This window comes from Hippoglossus stenolepis, chromosome 14 (assembly GCF_022539355.2).
Source record: "Hippoglossus stenolepis isolate QCI-W04-F060 chromosome 14, HSTE1.2, whole genome shotgun sequence".
Lineage (NCBI taxonomy): Eukaryota > Metazoa > Chordata > Actinopteri > Pleuronectiformes > Pleuronectidae > Hippoglossus > Hippoglossus stenolepis.
In genome coordinates, this window is record NC_061496.1 from 24,198,156 (window position 1) to 24,219,964 (window position 21,809).

The 21,809-nt window shown below is 40.1% G+C and overlaps 1 protein-coding gene across 2 annotated transcripts; it reads right to left on the reverse strand.

Moving 5' to 3' along the window:
• Nucleotides 1-9,978: 9,978 nt before the first annotated feature.
• On the reverse strand, nt 9,979-17,429 carry LOC118121356 (kynurenine--oxoglutarate transaminase 3). Of its 2 annotated transcripts, none has more exons than XM_035177182.2 (14): nt 17,286-17,429; nt 16,141-16,228; nt 15,674-15,735; nt 14,890-15,034; nt 14,080-14,229; nt 13,888-13,974; nt 13,626-13,751; nt 13,391-13,511; nt 12,196-12,272; nt 12,016-12,105; nt 11,747-11,933; nt 10,725-10,798; nt 10,547-10,633; nt 9,979-10,403 (listed from the first exon to the last, which is right to left on the reverse strand). In XM_035177182.2, exons 2-14 carry the CDS (start codon nt 16,225-16,227, stop codon nt 10,347-10,349), a joined length of 1,350 nt encoding a protein of 449 aa, XP_035033073.2. In that variant the 5' UTR covers nt 16,228; nt 17,286-17,429; the 3' UTR covers nt 9,979-10,346. The 2 variants fall into 2 exon arrangements, with proteins under 2 accessions (XP_035033073.2, XP_035033072.2); XM_035177181.2 differs by having other exon boundaries at nt 17,233-17,396.
• Nucleotides 17,430-21,809: the final 4,380 nt, after the last annotated feature.

The following is a 21,809-nucleotide window of genomic DNA, read 5'->3' on the forward strand; positions in this document are numbered from 1 at the left end:
AAATCAAAATGAAATAGATTGAGATTTAATTAGAGATCATGGCATAAAAGTTAAATATTCTGGATAATGAGATTTATGCTTGGTGTTTAAATTACAGATGGTAGATTGTATCTTTTTATGTACTCTTTTATTGGGTGTGTTTACGCTCTGTATAGTGCTGTGAATGTTGTGGGGAGGGCCTCTGGTCATTGCATGCCAGCCTTTTCAATGTAATGCAAGACCTTCCTGAAACTCTTGAAAGCTGACAGTGCTTGACGTGAGCTGTGTTAATTACAGTAATGGCACGCATTCTCATTAAGTCATTGTTTACGTATCCCGGGGCCTTATGGAGCCTGAGTGGTGCTCCGGTCTGCTCCAGCACCGCCGCCTCGCTGGCCTGTGTGGCTATGGCCTCGTTAACACAGACAGCTGTTCCTCCCAGCCACGGCCGTGGCCGACATGACGAGTGGCGCCGGACATGCTGCCGAACACACCCACTGAGCGACTGTCAGACACAGACGTATCCCAAAAGGCAGGCAAATGTCAATGAGTAATCAGCGAGAAAGTGCTCCTCGGGTGATGTTTTCAGGCCCAGCCCCCCCCCCCCCCAACCCCTCGTAGAACCAGCCGCTCCCCTTCACAAGACTGTGCATGAGGCTGTCGCATGACCTCGTCCTCTCCCTTTAAATTGGTGCAGTCAAAGGTGCAGGTGGTGTATAATTCCACCAGTGACCTGTGGAGGACACCATAAACAGTGATACAGGAATCCTGTAAGACTCCTCTGTGAGGCCAAGCAGCCAAAAGCAGGAGGCAGATGAGGCAGATGACGCAGGGCCTGTATTTATCCAACTAATCAACATTTTGGACTGAAGGGGAAGATAAACGTAAGAAACATTTAATTTCATCGCTACTCATGTATTTAAGGATAAAAGCCGAATAAATTTGTCACATATCTTTTCACTTAATACATAAAGTTATGGCAGTTCCAGAAATCCTATTAGTTGGTTTAGAGGAGATGATGATTGCAGTACAGACAGAGGTGAGCACATACCTTTTGAGATGTGTTAGAGTTTAATTAAGTACTAAAAATCACTGTCATGTTGACAAATATGTTATTTATAGAGGTGGGATGTAAAGAAGTACAATTAATTCGTAACTGTACTTAATTACTTTGTAATGTATTTGCGCTTCATTTAAGTAGATTTAGTTTTGGTACTTTTAACTTTTACTCCACTACATATATCATCCAAAATTTGTACTTTCAACAGCAAACTATTTTTTTTTTACAAAGCACTGTGTTATATACTTTTACATGTATTTAAAAGTGATTAATAACGTTATAATATAGGTAAGTAAATAAGACCGGCCTCCTTCAATGAGAGCAAAGCAGCATCACTGGTGAAGAAACACCTGAAAAAGACACGAAGGAGACTCAGACATCGGCCCTGTCCCAGTTCCTCTACAATGTGGAGTGCCCAACGCTGGGAGTGCCCCCTTCAAACGGAGCCAACCGATATCAACCAACATTACACATAGTCAGTCAGCGTGTTCACATCGGTTATTTCAATGTTACGTTTGTCCTGTCCATAAAAAAACCTCTGCCCCGCACTGAAAACGTTATAACATGAGCAGGGGAAGTTTTTTCCAACATCCATAAATGGGTCCAGGGAGTAACAAACGTTCCCCGTTACTCTCACTCAGACTGTTTACATGCTTGTTTTGACGCCGTGAGTAGTTTTCCTGAAGCGCTTGTCACAGCAATTCCATAATATTTTCATTTCCTATCAAAATAAGATATTCTGGGGGATTTAAAACATTTAATCCGCAGCGGTTGTCATCTTGATTCGCTTCGTTCGTTCGTAAAGCATTCAGACACTTTCGTCTACCCCTTCTTTTTTAGGGGGTTCCTGAATACACTACGGTTGAAGGGGTGTTTGAAGAATGGCCACTACCCCTACATCACATAGAGAAATGGGACAACACTACCCCTTCACTGCCACACAGTAAAAACGAAGGGGTAGATCCAAGTGGTAGGACCAAGGGGCGAATTGGGACAGGGCCATAATGATGTCGTCAAGGGAATAGGCGACACTCGGCTAGTACTTTGAGTATATCTAATAGTAAATACTCACTTTTACTGAAGTAGAAAAGCTAAGATGGTGATATAACTTTTACTTGAGTATATTTTGGTGAATTTATTAGTACTTTTAATGAAGTACAATGAGTACTTCCTCCACCACTGGTTATCAGCAATATACAGATTTCTTACAAAAGACCAAAATGAAGTTGGTTTGGTTTGACTAAAACCTCATACTTAACTTACCTTATTTCCCCTCAGGTCCAGTCAGATCCTCCAGTTTGGTTTCAACCAATCCCACTAATCATAAATGCATTTAAAAGGTGTTAAGGATTTGTGTTATGTTTTGCAGATATTTTTTAATGTTTTTGCTTTATAAAATTTCAGAAATCAAACCTTATTATGTCTTTGTTGGCTCTGGGGCACATGCGGCTCTGAAGGTGGCGCTGCTGGTCAGTTAGTGCTGCGGTGGTCAGTTTTAACCACTTTGTCCATGAGGAGCAGTCAAAAGCAGAGGCATGAGGAATTTGATAAAAACAAATCAAACAGCATGATCAAGTCAGCTTATCTACATGTGACTGTGACCTATAAAATAATCAAGCATTATCAAATTAGAGTTTGTGGAACTTGATTGATGCTTTCTATAAATGTTATTGCAAAATTCCAATTTCTAACATATCACGTCAGAGTGAAGGTGGCAGCGATGGCTTCAAGAAACAGGGATTGAAATGTCTAATAAGGAAACAGTGTGTTTCCTCTGAACGTGGGAACTATAAAAGCTTTAATTTCCCTATCATCACTGGGATCTAATACCAATCTGTATCCTCTATTCAGACCGTCTGTGTTGCTGCCAGACAAAGCCTTTGAAAAGCCAATTCCTGGGAATTAAAGAAAAGAGATTAAAATGTCATTAGGTGCTACATAATTGAATGTCAATTTTGTATAAACTTGAATTCAATCCCTGGTCGTTAAACTGGATGTGGTCTACCTTTTTCCAATCATAGTTTTTGAGCGTGCAGATGAGAGTGAGGTGCCATAACTTCAAAATCATTAAACTGAGGGGAGTTTGTTTGGCCTCGGCGCTGCCAGGCTGCTTTGATTTTGGCTCAGAGTGGAGGGATGAGCAGCTGGAGGAGAGATCCAATTGAAACAAAGCTTCGGAAAATTGAGGGAAACGTGAGCGTAATAATATTTAATAATTAAATTCTCACAAACAATGGCAACGCGAATGAAGTAATCTGCAAAAGTGTGCGACACCATTTGCATAATTGACACAGTCCCCCCCTTCTCCCTCCTGTAAATGAATGATGAAGACAATAAAAGATGTTGCTAAAATTGGGAACAATAACAGCAAAATTTCATCAAGGCCCCCGTGCTCTGATTAATCTGAGCTTGCAAATCAGTGCAGGGGTAAGAGAGAGAGAGAGCGGGAGAAGGAGGCAGAGGAGGGGGAGGGGGTGAGAGATTGGGGGGGAAGGCAGGTGATTAACAACAGCAGGGATTGCCACCGTGGACAACGTGCCCCGCTTTGCCGCGGCTCGAGGGGCACCATACGAGCACCCCTTCCACGCAGCTGCTGCAGGCGCTGGCTAGCTGGATCATCCCCTCAAAGCCTGAGTGAGTGCAATCATTTGTATTGTCATTAACCCCTCGTGCACCGTCTCCATGCCTCAGCACCTTTCACTCCTCGGCCACAAAAAAAGCCCAACTCAGACGCTTTTTAAAAAATTCCATGACAAGACAAAGCAGCTGATACACTGCATGTATCATTTCATGTGACATTCCTGAATGTTTCTCATCTTTCTCTGCTAATTATTTGCTATCTGAGAACGCTGCCATTTTTAATTATTCAGTCTGAAGGAACCATGCTAAATGGAAACATAGCACAATGGCAGGCCTATTTCGTATTCAGGATTTCTAATTAACGGTTTCTCTTTACACACATATCTCTCTGATCATTTAGATAACAACTTTCATCATCATCTTTTGATGTTTACAAAATACAAAAACCAGGCGGCAGCGTGGAGATTTATGCCGCATAGTCGGCTCCTAATAACATTTGCATTTATTAGTCAATTAACTTGATTAAATTCATATTCCGTGTCTGATTCAACTTTGCTTGCGAGCTTAGTGAATTAAATAGGAGCAGGGGCAAGAATGACGCAACAGGGGGACGGCGGAGGGAGGGGGGCGCTGCTATGTCAGGTTTCATTATGCTGTAAACAACACAGGACAACAGGAATTACACATTACAGCAACGCAAGCCATGTGAAGCAAGTCTGTCATAGGAGAGGGGGCCTTTTACTACTTTTGCTGCATTTTTGGGGTTTGGGGTTTTTTAATAGTTACTCACATGTTTTGTCTGTGATCATCAGTGACCGTCCTCTGCAGAGGACATGTGGCACAAGCCCTTCTGAGCACATTAGTAAAAACATATGATGTTTTCGCCGCATTCCTCCCCATGTTATCTCCCCCTGATTTCTGTATTCCCACAAGCAAGGGCGATCTTGTAAATTCCACGCAATTAGTGGCCTTAACATATCCAGAGACATCCATTTGATTTTAACCTCCTCTGTCCAATTAACAAAATGTAGGTTGGAAAATAAATGGCAGACGCCTAAGCAAATTAATTATGTGTCCACCAAGCTGTTAGCCCGCGTGCACAGAGCAGGGGCTGGCAATAAGGGCTGGGCACACACTGCCATATGGCCTGTGTGAGAGCGGACATTGTTGGAGGGTGGGGGTGGCACTGGTAGACCCCTTAAATTCTCACAGATATTTATGTCATTGTCATAATAGATATATAACATATGCTGTAAAATGCTGTGGAATTAGACTAATATAAAAAATAATAAAACTCTGAGGATTAGGACATTATTTGATCCATCTGTGATCCCTTGGGCCATTTTTACATTCTACTGTAAATTGAATTGTACTGTGACATGGTTCACAACAGATATTTGTTTTTAAATGCTGCTTTTAAAAGCTTTTGTTTCCTGAACTTTGCAAACTACTTTTCTCTCACAGTCAGAAATATTAAAGGGACACATTACTCATCTGGAGGACAACACGTCTTCTGCAGTTCTGGATGAAGCTTACCAAAGTTCGAAAAAATGACCCCAGGGATGTCATCAGGGTTATCTAAGCTTGGGTCTGAGACCGGGTTTAACGCCTATGTGCTTGTGCAGCACGTTACGGCTGCGTCGGGGATCTCCTGCGTCCTGCACACATCTGTTGTTCACTCAGGGAGCGTGTCTGCAACAGAGTTGTTTTACGTGAGGTCTCTGGCACGACTACTGTAGTTCCTTCAATAAAAGTAGGGCTATGCACTCAATAAATACCAGGACTCTACATTATGAAGCCGTGTATTATCCAGTTCCTGCAATAACAATCCAAACCTGGTTAAAACAATTGAATGGATTTAGTCAATGGAGTGCTTTTCTTTTGAAACAGGTACAGGTGTTGCAAATATGTATGACATATTTGACAGAGACCAACTGTCTAGAAGAGCAGCGCGGCTCAAGTTCATAAGCAGTCTGGCCACATGGGCACTGAAACGAAGAGCAAGACGTTCACGAGCCGCTCATGCATCCAGAGTGGCCCAGGCGTAAGGTGCGAATCTGAAAGGCAACCAGGATCCACAGAGGGTCCAAGTGAGAGACCATTCTGTAAATAGAAATGCAGCTGAACAAGTTGCATTAAGGGATATGCATTTTGGGAACTTGACTCATAGACCAAAAGTTAAGATATCTCTGCCTCCGTTGATGATTATCTAGCATTTCAACTTAAATCAATACTGCCCCCATGAAAAAACTGATCATATCAAGTGTTTAGGACAGTTGGAGCAGAAAGATCCTGCATATAAAGAAGTACAGAATGAGGTGTAAAAAGCTCGGTTAAAGACGGACGTGTGACAACACCAAACCTCCCTCTGCACAAACCTGGAGCTGTTTGGCAAAGTTTGGTTTGAAAGCAGGAAGAAGGACAAACTGCTGTTTCTACAGAATATGATCAACGTCGCCACCTAGAGGCAGCACAAAGCAACACCAACATCTGCTCTATTTTTAAGGGCAACAATAACCTAATTCCTCCTTCATAACAGGATCGTGACATTAGATTATTGGCACTATAATCACAATTAACATAAATTATGAAGGTATTATGCGCAGAAACATCTAATCCACAGGGATCTGGTGACTGCACATGAAATATGTGGACTACAGCTGCCTACATAATAATAATACTCTTCAGATGTTTAACTGCAGATCCTGTGTTCCCAGCATCACTTCTCACACTACATTACAACGAGGCAGCATTATACATTTATGGAGCTGGATATTCCTACACATGAAAAATTCAGCCAACATGGCACACAGTGTTAATGCAGGACACTGTTATGTATAAGAGAACCCGAGCGAAAGCATCTACATGGTAATTTGAGGCAGTAAAAATATCCTATAGTGAGAAATGAAAACACGAGCAGAATAGGCCACATGCTATACATGCAAAAGATAAGAAAGCAGAGGTGACATATTCTGAAGTAAGTGGCTCCTCAAAGGCATTTATTGAAAATACTATTAATGAACATGATCTGTGCCATCGGCTGCAAAGGTCGAAACAGGCCTAGATCAGTGCACTTTAAGGTAAATCACAGTGAACCACTTCCACAGGTTATTCGAAGAAGCCTTGTAGTTTTCTGGATGGACAGAGTACCACTGACTGGAGGATGATGTTACTAAACGGGCTTGCTGCTGACACTCTATAACCATGAGGCTGTGGACTCAAAGGAAGGAGAGACTAAGGACTCAATTGCAGAAATGTATATGTAAAAGGAAATTGATCTTGCAGACAGGTGTAATTTCTCCTGCATAAACCTGGCCTCTGGTTTCCATGACATCATCGGCCTGCATGAATTCAAAGGTTCACCCAGTCATGGTGTGTAGATGTTAATCTAGGGTTTGGAGAGAGGGGGAGGATGGGGGGGGGTGAACATCAACGCCCCTCCTCACCTTTCCCTTTTCTTCCAGCAGCACCGCACCACCTTCGCCCCCCCCCCCCCAGCACAGCACAATTTCATGCCAAGTAGCTTGGAACGTTAACTATTAACTCTGAGGCTACAATTAAAAGCATTTCATCAGATAGTGTTTCCTATACCAGATGAAGTGCGGGCGTATACCACTGCCGGATGTGGCAGCTGGAAACACCTTTAGGTCGGGTGTTTAATGTGCCAGAGCACACAAACACGTGCCTCATGTATGGAATCCTATCATCTGTTGATGGTACAATAAGGTTGTATGAACTGGCTATAGAGTTCTGAAATATGTGCCAAGTCTTTAATGTAAAGAAGCTGCGTCTATCGTCATATCTTCATCAAGACAATATTTAACTCTCAGTCACACAAAACAGTCCTCACCGGTATTTTTATAATGAATGTGTACGAATTTCATGCTACTTTTCATTTGTTGCACCAGATTCTTAGGATAGGATGCATCATATAATATTAACTAGAAGGGCACTCAGAGAATGCATACAAAGGCCCAACTGTCTACATTTGTTTCATCAAGATCCATGAATTACTCTCTGAGAAATCAACGAAATTGTTGAAAAAAGGCTTCTCTTGCACTGCTAACGAAAGTTAAATTCTGCATCTGCCCCTTAATCCGGATCCAGCGAAGTTTGATGGGTTCTTTCTTGGCCCATAAACACGTCTTTTCACCACGTTTCCTGGTGATCCCTTCAGTAGGTTTTGCGTAATCCAGATGACAGACAATCGCAGACAAAACCACAACCTCCTTGGTGGAGGTAATAATAAAAAGGCTTGTGTACGGCTTCTTAATATACTGTATACTACATGCTTGTGGTTTGGATATGGTCTAAATGTAAAGTCTCTACATGTATGTTTATGTACTGTTTAATTTATTCATTGGCAGTGGGAGAAGCCCAATAGAGAGCAAACATTTTTTAAATGTTTCACTAAGTTCCAAGTTCCTAAAAGCCTGACACATTCCTTCTCTGGAACATCCCAGCATTTCCCAGCACTGACGGCACAGACTGGCAACAAGTACAGGTACAGTTCATCTGTTTAAAAAGATTAGTATAAACTACTACGTATAAACTGACAAGTAATGAAATCAAGTAAGTCAAGTAAATCTAAAAGTTTTAGCATCATTTTCATTTTTCTGTGTCAAAGCATCTCTTTTTTCTCTCTCTGTTAATGTGATCATTCCTGATGTGTCTGTATTTCCACCCCATTGAGGCAGCCATCAGGTTTGAGTACAATGTCCTAAGCAATATAGCCTTTATAAATCATTAAAGTAAACATTTAACACAAAATGACTTGGCTTTGTTTTTTACTGCTGCATCACTGTAGTAAAATGGAAACACAATATACTCAACACTGCATGAAATGGGCACTGTCGATTTTTTTCTTTCAGTCTGATGTACTTTGTCTCCCTCAAGTGGTCAAAAGGATGAACAAACATCATTGCTCACAGTGCAGAGTGAGTGGATCTGATGACAAACAGAACACATGGACCTTTTTTTTTTTTTTACAGCAGACATACTGTACAGACACATCAGGAAAACAGAAGTGTAACTGAACACGTTAATTATGGCTGCATTCCATTCAGGTGAGTCGGGCCATGCTGGTTCAATGATCATTCAACCCTTAAATCCTGTGGAGCCATCGTCACTGTTATTAAATACATATGTGCTTTTCCAAAATTGGTTTGAAATGTCTGCTGCAAAAAAGGTTACTTAGTGCCTACAAGTAAATAAGTGTGGAGGAGTCGTTTAAAAAATATAAAAATAAAGTCACAGATGTCAAATTCAAACAGCAACTACATATATTCTTGAAAAGTTCTCTTTATTTTGGGAAAATGCGGTGTTTAGTTTTTATCAAAATTCATAAAAAAGAAGACAAGCCTTTTTTTAATTACAAATCTGATATTAATGTCAGTAGATTTTCTATACACAAATGTAAATATAACAATAAAAAACCCTGCTTTGGTGTTTTTTTAAAGGATATGGAACAATGCGTGAAATGACTTTCTTTGCTAACAAAAAGGCTGTCAAAACATTTAATGACTTTATGTTTTATAATATTTTATTTAATGTAGTTTTCCCCCTGGCTTTTTAATTTACTGTACTGCTGTATTTGTATACTTCCTCCTGTATACTTATAATTCTATGAATGCTGTTGCCATGACAAAGATCAGCACCTATGAATGTTTGTAAGGGTGCAGCACCCCTACTGTGAGGGGGCTGTATCTGCAAGGCAAAAAAGTTAAAGAAAATAATTTTCTTGAAGAATATTTAAAGAGTAACATAGCAGTAAACCTACTTTTTTTCTTTGTTCAATACTTTTTATAATTATTCAGAAAAATCAATGTATTTTCTGTGATGCAAAAAGGTAGAAGATGACGTTTGTGAAATTGTTATGCGCAAACTGACAGATTTTAGAGGAGGTGACAGTGGGTTAGATGTCTCAAAAAAGAAACTCTGATTTCTAAATTCTTTTGCATTCTAAAATGTTCTATAACTGGTATAAAATATTGTTGCCTTTAATGCAACAGTATTATAAAAACTTTCTCCCACTGAAGAAGAAAATGTAAAGATGCAATTTATCAGGGGGACCAGTTGTAGCCCGTTGTGGACCAGTGGTTTACAAGATCAAAATATCATTCAGCAATATTGTCCAGTACCATTTGTGAACCATTGCAGTACTAAGCTGACTAAACCAGTGTCGAGGGTAAGGACTTCACTGTGACATCGATTTTATTGGTGAGGCAAGCATCTAGCCTGTCCTGCTTTACAGGATTCAATTTCACCAGAGGCACAATGAGAACCTAACAATCAGCACATATCAGGTAACACTGCGTGACAAAGGAAAGGGTGGAGTGAGAGAAAAACAGCAGCAATGATTTGGACAACAAACTGAGTGCATTTATTGAGTGCAGAGATTCTAACAGACTCTAAGCACAACAAACATCTAAGTTTGCCAAAGAGAAATTCCACCAAATGTGGATGCTGGTAAATGCTGGTCAAAACAGCTCGTAAAAGCTGCAAGTCAACACTTTAAAGAGGCACAGCCATAAAAACACTAATTAAAACAAAAAAAAGTCCAGTGTCTGTTGCAGAATGCACTCGAAAGTGTGGACACACCACTATTCACATTTCACTAAAAACATTTCAACAGTTTCCTGTTTATGTGCAAGTCAAAGCCAGACCCTTCAGCTTGACCACAGGGTTGGTCCCCCTCTGACCCCTGAAGTCCAGACACGGCAGCCCATTAAATCTTAGTCCAGTTCTTCAGGATGTTCTCTGCTGCATCCAGAGTGCTGTCTTTCTGTTGATTGAAAGACAAGTGGATGTTATAATGCTTTTTCACCACAGAAAAGAGGAATGTGCACCTCAGCCAACGTCTCTACTAGATGATTTTGGATGTTGTGTCCTTTTGGTTTGTAACCATCAGACAGTGTTTGTATTTACCTTAATGAAGCAAAGGCGAATATATTTCTCAAACTGCTTCTTTGACTCATCCCCGACAAACGCTGTGACTGGAATGGCTGCCAGTTTCTATCAATACAAAATGTTGTTTTAAGAACAGCAATAAAAGAATAAAACATAACGTGAATGATGTATATCATAGGGAGCAAAGTGAAATTACCTTTTCTTTAATCATCCACTGAACAAACCTGTAGTCATAGGCCTCATCATCACCCATATGTGACAGGTCCTGATCTACAATGAACACAGAACAGACATATGAATATTCAGCAGTAAGGTTGGAGTTCACAGTCGCTCTGCTGATACGGTGACGGATTGATAAAATACCAGGATGATGATGTTTCCAAATGTATCAACATTTTCTTCTTCTCCTCCTTCTATAAGAGCTTAAAAATACATTTCCAGTGGTAACTTATTTACTTTGAATGTTCAGGCTATATCCAAGAATTTTGACAAATGTTGACAAAAATACATTTTGTTGTGTCTCCATGTGTTTTGTCCAGGAGTAAGACCTTGGGCAAAAGTTGAGTTCTAAGCAGTGGGAAGGTCCGTCATTGAGTTACACTGTTGAATAACTACCAGCCATTACAGAATAGCTGGTATTGTTTTCAGCTCGTGAGTCTGTAACGCGTGTCGTCATGGCAATGATGTGGTCCTGGAGACACAGACAACTGACAAGTGTGTAGCTGAGAGCAAAATCTAGGCAGAGATTGAAGATGGGTGTGGTTCAACCCATGACTAGTAAGTACTTGTGTAATAATGCAATGATGTTCATTAACATGTTGATGGGCGTCTGGCAGGTGTGATGCCTGTGCAAGATGGTCTCTACAGAAACTTTTTTAGTAATTCAACAATTTTGTAAATACACTGAAAGTACACATCCTAAATTGATGCAAGTTTAGATGCAAATAAACTTTTGGAGTCATAACTACAGACCATCTTTTGGTTGGACAGGTCTGGTTACACTCCCATCACTATAACAACTTTGAGACGCCATTTCTCGCCCACAGTGAGTTCACACTTCTCTTGCACATAAATTGATAATCAGCTCTTTAAATCACTTCTGTGAAGCACATAACTTCAACTTGAAAAGTGAAAACTAGAGTGTATTACATTTGGAATGAGCAACCAAGTGGTAAATGTTGACACTAAGTGTTGTCGTTTAAATGTAGAGTAACTCACTGAGAGATGTGACGTCCACTACCATGAAGTAGCCTCCCTCTGGAATGACAGGAGTCATGCCGGCCTCCAGAAGGATGGCAGCCAGGCGGTCCCTCTTGCCTTCAAGTTCTTCTGCCAGTGAGCTGAAGTAGCACTCAGACTGACCCATCAGCTCACAGTTCAGAAGCATACCTTGTGCCACAGCCTCCTGTAGAGTAGCAAACAGGCTTCAATATAACAGTGGATTTGATTTGTCTTTGCCTTACCTTGAAGGAACCTTGAAGACTTGCCTGTAAAGGTGTCGGACAGGTGTAGAGAGTATTCTGCATGATGGTCTGAAGGTGCTTTATCAAGTGCTCAGGTCCTATAGACCAACCAAGCTGCAAGACACAAAGTTCAACTTCATTCCATCATGTGCAAGACCTGATTGTTGACTGTTTAACGCAGTGTTTAAAATCCGGATCTCTCACCTTCCAGCCAGTGACACTGAATGTTTTCCCTGCACTGCTGACCGTAATTGTTCGATCCCACATTCCAGGCAGAGTCGCTAAAGAGAAAGACGACAACATATAACAGGCAATTTCATTTTATGTCCAGCAATTATATTTATCCGTTTTAATCCACGTCGATACTGACATGCCAGAAAAAGTATATCATGTAACTGCACACGTACAATGGGCATGTGCAGTGTAAACAGGAAGAATTCGGTTTCGAGTTGCAGAATTGTCCCAGATTGCTCGAATTATAGCTCGTCTTCTATGCATGTAAGCAGTTGTTTCATTGTAAAACGCGGAATTTAACTGCACAACAGCTGCTAGCAAAGATTACAGGGGTCAGCAGATCTTCTTCCGCAAGATCATGTGATAGAAACCAGCTAAGGCTACATTTTGACCAAAAAGAGTGTATACATCATCATTTCCAAATGTCTCAGTTTCTGAGTGTTGTCGTGGCAATTTCTGCAATCCCACCTTAACAACGAGGAACGAGACACAATTCTCTTACAGTATTGTCACACTTTAATGCTCAGAGCATGGTGCATACGACAAAGGTTAGTTTGTAATATGCACACCGATGGGAAACAGTTCTTTGTCTTTATACATTTGGCTCATCCCTCCCACTCTGGTTGGGTTTGTTACAAAGTCAAAGGTCAGGATCTTCTGATGACATCAAGGCAACAATGCCTTAGTTAAAGCAATCAGGCCAAGATTCATTCAGTTGTACAGGATACAGCATGATCAAGGTTACATTGTATGAGATTCAATCATGATCAATCAAAGGGGAAATTAACATGATCATATTGTGGTCAAAATGTTACATTTCCCTTACAGTGTCAAGACTAAAACATAGCCCCGACATTTTCAAACTAAAACGTTTGCAAACAGCATTTCCAAAGAGGAGAAGTGTAGACGCCGGGCATGTCATTAGAGTTAGGGTAGTGTTTTTAAATTAAAACTTAATAATGTGGATATAACCTCACAGAGTGAAAAACTCAGATACGCTATAACTAGCTCAGCAAAAAGTGTCATCAAGCAGCGTTTCAGAGGACGCAACTCCCTGTAGCTGAGCTTGAAGGATGGAGGTGCTTCTATTGCACAGGGTGGGGACAAAGCCAATTGGCTCTCATATAGTTTTTTGTTTAAAAAGTATGTTGAGCTGAAAACGTACCAATTTTAATGTGCTGGTGGCCCCTGTAGACAAGCCACTCATAAACCTCATCGCTGAAGCACAGAGTGTCATGTTTGATACAAAGGTCTGCGATCATCTGCAGCTCATCTCTGGTGAAAACCTGCAAGAAAAGAACAAGCGATTGAAACCAAAGAGTTTCCTGTCATGCGAATACATCAAGTTTCAAGTTTACATTCCTCAAACTTAATGAGGTGACTGATATGGTTTTACTTACCTTCCCTATAGGATTGTTGGGATTATTGATGATGATGGCCTTTGTCTTAGAGTTGAATTTACTGGAAAGCTCATCTGGGTCAAGAACCCAGTCAGCACTTCTAATGTCCTTCTTCTTTCCAGACTTCTAAATAATGGCAGGACATGTTTTGTGTCATGACTTTCAAAAGGTACCACCCTTCACAGGCCAGCGTGTTAAAGTGGTAAAGTAGGTACATATGAAACATGTATGCTAAACAGAAGTGGTTTTGGATTAAACTTACAAGGCGTAACGGTATCATCACAGGCTTTGCCCCGGCCATTCGTACCATAGGTACATAGCAATCGAAAAAAGGTTCTATTATGATGACCTACAAAATGAAACATTACACAAAATAAATGGCAAATACAGAGAGCATGATTATGAACATTTGAATACAAACACCCTTGCTTGAGAAAGAGGAAAGTCTTTTTGCCTCGTCTCCCTCGTCCACCAGTCCTTGCATGGTGCTGAATAAGGAACCATAACCTCCGACTGTGACCAGGATTTCTTTAAATGGGTCAATCTCACGTCCATAGACCTTCCCATAAACCTGAGAAAGGGCCTTCACCAGAGATGGATGACCCTTTTAAATAAACAGAAGATGTAAATCAGTAAATGAAAAACACAACATGCAGTAGACAGTAGACTTCTGGAGTACTGCATCGTGTGAGTCTTAAGGGTTATTTATGCTGTCTTTACGTACGAGAAGAGATACGTCCGTTTCAAACAATGTAACCGTCACTGCTTAAACACTTCAAACAACACATCCACTAGAGGGCAGCCGAGCGTGGCGAGCTACTGACAACAACAAACATAGTGAAAGTGGAGGAGGTTGCGATAATGTTCCTCTTAAGAAAGAGTCAAAAGCGGCTGCGTTGTAAGCAATGGTGGTTTAAGTTACCAAGTCTCTCCTCAAAAAGTTCAACCATTGCTGACATTTTTTGCTTGTGTGCTAATGTCCTCCCCCTCAACTAATGGCTACGCCGCCCACTACAGTTTGTGGTGCTACTGCTCTGTTTCTTCTGTTTTCTCCGTATCCATAAGCTTTCAGAGGCACAAATACGGCCGAAAATTACTCCGGGCAGAAGGTTCCCACCATTTCCGTATACATATCTAACATTGAGCATAAAGTTACCTTAATACAATCTTGGTCTCTATCTGTACGATATAAATTATATAATTTGCATCAAAATGGAATTTGTTTTTTGTTATCGTCTACAATGGCATCCGTCAATGATCTTACAAAGCCTCTGGTGTACTGGTTCATCTGGTCCACTGATGCAGCCTGAGCTAGTGCCTCCTTGACATAAGACGGTGGAGGGATGTCTGGGTAGCCTTGGCCGAGGTTAACAATAGATGGGTCTGCTGCCACTGAGGTAAATGCCACCCTGAAAATACAAAGAAATAAACAAAACATTTTAAGAACCGATTCACAAAAACTCTGATCTTACCGTAGTAAACCAACATAACAACAGGGAACTGACTTGACCAATGGTTTTACTCTTGTGTTCGCATAAGCTGTACTGTTAGGTGTCTATGCCTCTTAACTTGATTATAGTGTTTTACATTTGACTTTTACTGAATTTTTGTATCACATATATTGTGTTTGTGTCTCCTAATCTGATTCTCACATTTGGTTTTACTTAAACTATTATATGTGTTTTATTATCATGCATTGTAAGTTGTCCTTGGGTGTTTAGAAAGGCCCTGTGGAAAGAAAAATAAATGATTATTGTTATTATTATGAAAACACTATGATGCTTTCCTCTCTCACCCATACCGGTTACAATGGTGTGATATCAACTTTGACTGACTGCTTTTTCTTCGGTATTACTTTAGTATTATTCTTTGTAGTGTGTATGTGTGTTTTCTGTTTTAAGTTTGTAAGGTGTAACCTTCTTTTTTCTTTACCAGCATGCTTAGAGGCCTGCTTAAGCTCTCACGCATTGTAAACTGTTGAGGTATGCATCAGAACTCCTCATCTACAGTGTCATACACACAGATGAACTTTTCATTCTGCCACTTACCAGACATTTTTGTCCAGTCCCTCAATTCTTTTTGCATGAGTGTGCCGTGATGTCATGATACACTGCAAGACAATACCAAAATACATTCAATCAAATTGAACATCTTATCAAATGATCAGTTACATTTTGTTTAACTAAATGCGTAGATAACCTCAACAACTGCCAAGAGCCAAGTGCGAGTGAAATACAGGAAACACTTATCCAGCAAAGGTTTGCTAGTTAAATAGTCATCAACCCTTCATGGTTTGTGATGTGCATTAACATTCCATTGTTAAATGTGGTGTCAAAGTATCAACCTAATCTATTATCAAGTAATTCTTCAACACTGCTGACACTGCACTGGTGTTGGTAGAAGTGTGCCTTGTTGAACCCAAACACTTGCTACCTTTGTAACAGGGTTATATTAAAAAGACAGACCCTTAGTTTAATACCAAAAATCATTGAGCAGAGAACTGAGGTGGACCTACCTGTGAAGTACAGAACCGTCTGTAGTTGATGTTTGCAGAATGACGTGCAAACCTGGAGCAGTTCAGGACCTGCCGTGCAACGTTCATGCTGCACACCAAGAGAAAGATGAAAAATGCTGTTAAACGTTAACCTCATCCTGCATTTTCTGCTAACCTCTGTCTCGCTGTTTGAACATATACACACAGTGACACTGCAGTTGCTCTCTCCTAGTAACAACACAGTAACAACACAGTAACAACACTCTAACCCTACCCCCCCCCCCAGGACACAAACTGCTCCAAAAGATCTCACCTAGAAATTGTTTCCACTCATTCAACATTCAACATTTTCTTTTGAAAAGCGCTGCAAGTATATAATGAAAAACATGCGACTTCATTCAAACAACAGGAACTACACAAATGTGGACGGAGGCATTTGGTCCGTTTGAACAAACAGACATAGCACTAATTAACAATTAGTAAATCTGGCAATGCGATGCTGACAATAAAAAGGAGAGAGCTTAAAAAACTGTCAGACAGAAATAGCCTTAATGCAAAAACCAATAATCTTGACTAAAAATGTATCTATGGCTGCACTTTTTAAACCTTATCTGTTATAGTTTGGTCAAATTCCATTGCTTCATGCTTGAGTACTTTAATAGTTAAATGACGGAAAATTATACTGTACTGTTTTCTCTCCTAATATTCACTGTAAAACTGAACATTTTTTGTACCGAGGGTCAGGGGGAAGAACACTACCCTACAGGACAGAAGGTGGCGCTCGTGTGCACGAGCAGAGTCCTGGGTCAGCTATAACTTTCATGACCTTATAATAATGTTATTGAGCATTGGTTGATTGAGAACCAGGGGAAAGAGTCACGGGACGTTTCCAGGTCGTGACACCTGCGTGTTGTGAGAATAATGTGAGTGTTAGCTACAGACCCGCACCGTTATACGCAGCCTGTGACCCACAAACACTGCTGGTGACATCGTTAGCCACAGCTAGCTAGCAGCTAACTGTCGCACCATTAATCAGGCTGTCCCTATGGGCTGTCCCTTTAGCTTGAATGCTATGAGGTAGAGAGAGGTTAGCTCTCTGACAGAAACACGTACCATGTAGTTACAGAGGAGTCAGACACGTCACCGGCTCAGTCAGCGCTACTTACGTATCTCCACGGTGAGTCTCCTCTTTATATACACACTCTATGGTCTCTATGCGAAGTCCAGGAAGGAGGAGCAGGAGGAGGTGCCGCTGCCTTCACTGTCGTCGGAAATGTACCTTGTTTCACATGTAGGTTCTGTGTAGTGGACTCAATTGGAGAAAGTAAGAGGTTTAGTAGTTTGTTTTGGTTTGTTTTTTTGTGATGACTCAGACTCATCGTAGTGTGCCCTCATCGTAAATCTGATCTGTGTGTGACATTTGACTGTAAACATGTTATTGCACTTTTTAAGATGAGAATTGTAACGTTGAATTCTGTATAAACGTAATGATTCTGTGTGGCACATTTCACATCCATAAGTGCGAAATGGCAAATACCTCAAACAGCAGTAACCCAATGATGAGGAGGAGGAGAAGGAGGAGGAGAAGGAAGAGGAACCATCATGGAAGGACAAGCCCCTGCATGGCATGCACCACTGACAAATAGATGTGGTGGCTGATATCAAGAGATCCTACCAAAGGCTGGTCTGACAGACAGCACAGAGGCACAGATCATGGCAGTACAGTACATAAAGTTGTTAAAACACATTTCTTATTATTATTATTATTATTATTATTATTATTATTATTATTATTATTATTATTATTTCTCCTCTATACAACTTAATATCAAAATGTACAAGGGACTTTTCAGTGAGCAATAAGAAACTGTTTCCTTCCTTTTGTCTTTTATTTTCTCTCCAGGTTTCTTTGTCAAATGGTAATTTTGACCTTTACTTGAGTTATAAGGCTACTTTTACTGGACTAAAGGTTTTCTGCAGGCTCCACTTTCCACCACTGTATATAGGGACTTAGCTTTTCTGATATAGGTTATAACATATATGTTGTGCCATAATGCATCAAACGTGATACCATAAAATGGTGTGCCTTTCGGCATTCAATAAATTTGGTTATCAAAATAAAATATTAGATATTAATATTTTATTATTAATATTAAATAATAACTTTAATTGATTAAAGTTACCTCGGGCACCACCCTTCAAAGGAAGGGAAAAGATAGCCAATTTATTGATTAAGTCTCATTGATTAAGGTTCTAACTACAAATTTGGAACTCTGATTAACAATTAAATTAATAACTATAACCAAAATTACCCTATAGATAGTTAGCTAAGTTGAAAGATATGGGGTTCTTGACAGTGTAGAGGTTGGCGAAATTCACTTATGCAACATTAATAAGAAAACATTTGTGAAAGAAAAACATTTATTATGAATATAATAAAGTATAAAAACACAAATTACTAACGGTATAATTGCTAAACAAAGATAGGTATGTGTGTATACATGTGTGTGTGTCTGTGTGAGTCAGCGTGCTTTCAAGATGGTGGCTGGCCAAAGAGATAACACCCTTCCCCCACCTATTGGAATGTTTACGACCTGTAGAGATAATGAGGTGAAGAGTTATGCGTGTGTCTGTGTGTGTGCCAAATTAGAGGAAGTTACTAGATTGGATGCAACGAAAGACTGTGAAGAGCATAACAGACTAACATTACTTTCTCAATAACTTGTACCCAAAATACCACAACACCACAAATCAAACTTATAAACCTCACACAGAATCGAATAAACAGTCTTGCTTAGCCTAGTATAATTATTAAGCCCAGATGTGTTACCAGTCCGTGGAAAGGGGAAAACGGAAGTTGCTGTGCAGTTCGCAGTTTTGTGTCGTCTTGCTGGTTTCGGTTGAGTTCAGTTCAGTTGCTGAAGTTTGCCAGCAGGACATCGAGTCGCTGCTAGGACGTTGGTAGAGCTTGGAGGGCGAGGAGGTTTCCTTGGTGAGATGAGCTGGAAGCTGCACCTTTGTGCTCCTCTCGAAGAGTTGGATGGGAAGAGACGATGTGAGCTGGAGAAGAGGCTCCACAGCCTTCCCTCCTGTGGAAGGATCGTAGGAAGAGGCAGAAGAGGCTCAACAGCCTTCTCTCCTTAGAGGGGTTTTAGCAAGAGAGAGATCGAGAGCAAGAAGCTGGAGAACCTGGCTTATATTGGCCCGGTGACCTCACAGGTCATGGGGTCCAGAGTGACCAATGGGAGTTGAAACCTGTGTCCCTGGGGGGTTTTCCACCCCTCTGTGTGAAGTTGTTGCCTGCTGGGAGACTGAGTTCCTTGCTCTGGTTTTTAATGGCCCCTGGGAGACGGAGTCCTGGGGGAACATGCGGCTTCAGGGTTTGATGGCACATGTAGGCCGAAGTGTGGTTTCACACAAAACCATGGCCCAACATATATTATTTAAATTGTAAGGGGATATATAAGATGGAAATTAAAGTTAGACAAATTTAAGCTCCATTTATAAATTTAAAAAAAAGTTGGGTGCAGAAACGGAAAGCTGTCCATGGGGGGGGGGGGTCGCACACCTACTTCCAATATCTAAGCTTGCCCTCTAGGTTCAAGTGTGAGTGATGTGTAATGTGTAATGTGGGTTACATTGTGTGTAAATGAAAGATACTTCATTGATGGGACAAACTCTCAGAATCACTCCAAAGTACAACACAGTAACATTGAGCAGAACCAACTGCAGCTGCAACACCGCCATGAAGTTTTATCAACACCTATGAATTATATTGCAGATTAGAGTTAATCAGTCTCGGCAAAGTCTACCTTAAACTGACAACTGGGTGTCAGAATACATACACGAATACATATATATAAATATTTTGCTGGTGTATACGTAGGATCAGAATTCTGTTGCTCAGCATCTGTTGTGTCAATTCTCAAATTTACTGGTTTTTTTTAGGTGATGTGGTGAGATTTTACAGATTGAAACATTTTATTTTATTAATTTAATACAAAATGTGTCTGTACAACAGCAAGTAGAGGAAATCTTCAAATTCCAGTCATGTAACAGTTATTGTTTATCATTATTGTGTGATGTCACAGCCCGGCTCAAGGATTGTGACAAGGAGGGAGATGACACGAGTGGACTGTTACTTTTTTAGATATTTATTAACAAATTAAATTATACTCAACAACACAACGTGTGTCCAAGAACAAAAACAGAAAAGGATGCTGCAGTCAGGAGTCAGGGAGCGCCAACCTCGTTCCGCCAAGAGCGCCAGACCCAGAGATGAACGTGGCAAGGCTTTTTAAAGGGCCCAGCACACCTTACCGAGGTGTGCACTGATTAACACTGACGTCACCTCCACCTACAGCTCAGGGGAAAAGAGAACAGGGACACCTAGTGTCCAGGCGAGGGTGGAAGGGGTCGTCACAGTGACAACACCAAAAAGCTGTAAAAACAGACACTGCTCAAAACAGATTTAAAGCCTGCCTGCAGAGGGCGACAAAAGTGTATGAGTCAGTAATTCCCAAAGTATTATCAATTTCAATATTATTTAGGGGATAGGAACATTAGACGTATACAGTATATTTATTCCAAGGTATACTGAAACTAATTACACTTATTCAAGTACTGAAAATAAACACAATTTGAGGTATATTTATGCTGCTTTACACATTTGCTTTTGTACATTTAAAAGAGAAATGTGCTGCTTTTCTATTCCACTACCTTTATAACACAGATACAGGTTTTCTGCTTTAGATTGGAAAGTTTATATCTTTTTTTTTTAAATAAAATGTTTAACAAACAATTAATAAATAATAAATAAACAGTGATTCTCAACATCATTAGGTATAATGACCCCTTACATGAAAAGAAAAAAATGTGTAGTTGGGGCCACTGGTCACATTTAGTCTTATGTCTATAAATATGTATAGTATTTGCTGTTTCAGTGAATTTCCCCTCTAAAGTTTTCTAATATTCTCACAACTCTTTGAGGCAATTTATAAGGACTAAAACAATTCCTGAAAATGAATATCAGAGTCAGAGTGTGTTTATTTCTTCTGTTCTTCTGTTCCAAGTGCCCAGCCCAGAAAGTAGGTCAAACAAGCTACAGCAGTCAAATGGGGCAATACGAGGTGAAAGGTTTCACAAGTATTAAAATTAAATGTAATGTAGAGTTACTGTATTTGTAATTTACATGATCAAACCCATTTAATGCAATTTTAGATTTCCACTCCAATTCAGAGGGAACTATTGTATCACTACATCTATTTACAGTAACTACTCTACTTTTCTAATAAATATACAAAGAGACCAATGGAGGTTATGAAGTATAAGATTAAACGTTTTGCCTAAGGCCATACACTCAACAGTATACAGAATAAAAACAAGTTCCATGTCTACCAACTGCATATACAATGCTGTCTAACAAAGCTGCCTAATAAAGTAATACTACAGTAGATAATAATAAAACATATCAAACACACTATTATCTTCCATACTTTAAACAGGCTTCATTTTATGTACTGTATGTTTAACTATGTAGCACTTTTTATTTATTTGTATTTTTTTTTATAATGGAGTCTACACACTGTGGTGTATTTGATTTGTGTAAAGGATCTGAGTACTTCTTCCACTATTGCCAATCAGTGCTGGAATAAGTACTTTAATCGTTTATTTATGTTTATGCATGTCTT

Coding starts and splice junctions, on each gene's coding strand:
- LOC118121356 (XM_035177182.2), bottom strand. CDS start 16,227: ATGAACGTTGCACGGCAGGTCCTGAACTGCTCCAGGTTTGCACGTCAT. Junction 13,752..13,887: donor TGATGATACCGTTACGCCTT/GTAAGTTTAATC, acceptor GCCATTATTTAG/AAGTCTGGAAAGAAGAAGGA. Junction 13,512..13,625: donor CCAACAATCCTATAGGGAAG/GTAAGTAAAACC, acceptor CTTTTCTTGCAG/GTTTTCACCAGAGATGAGCT.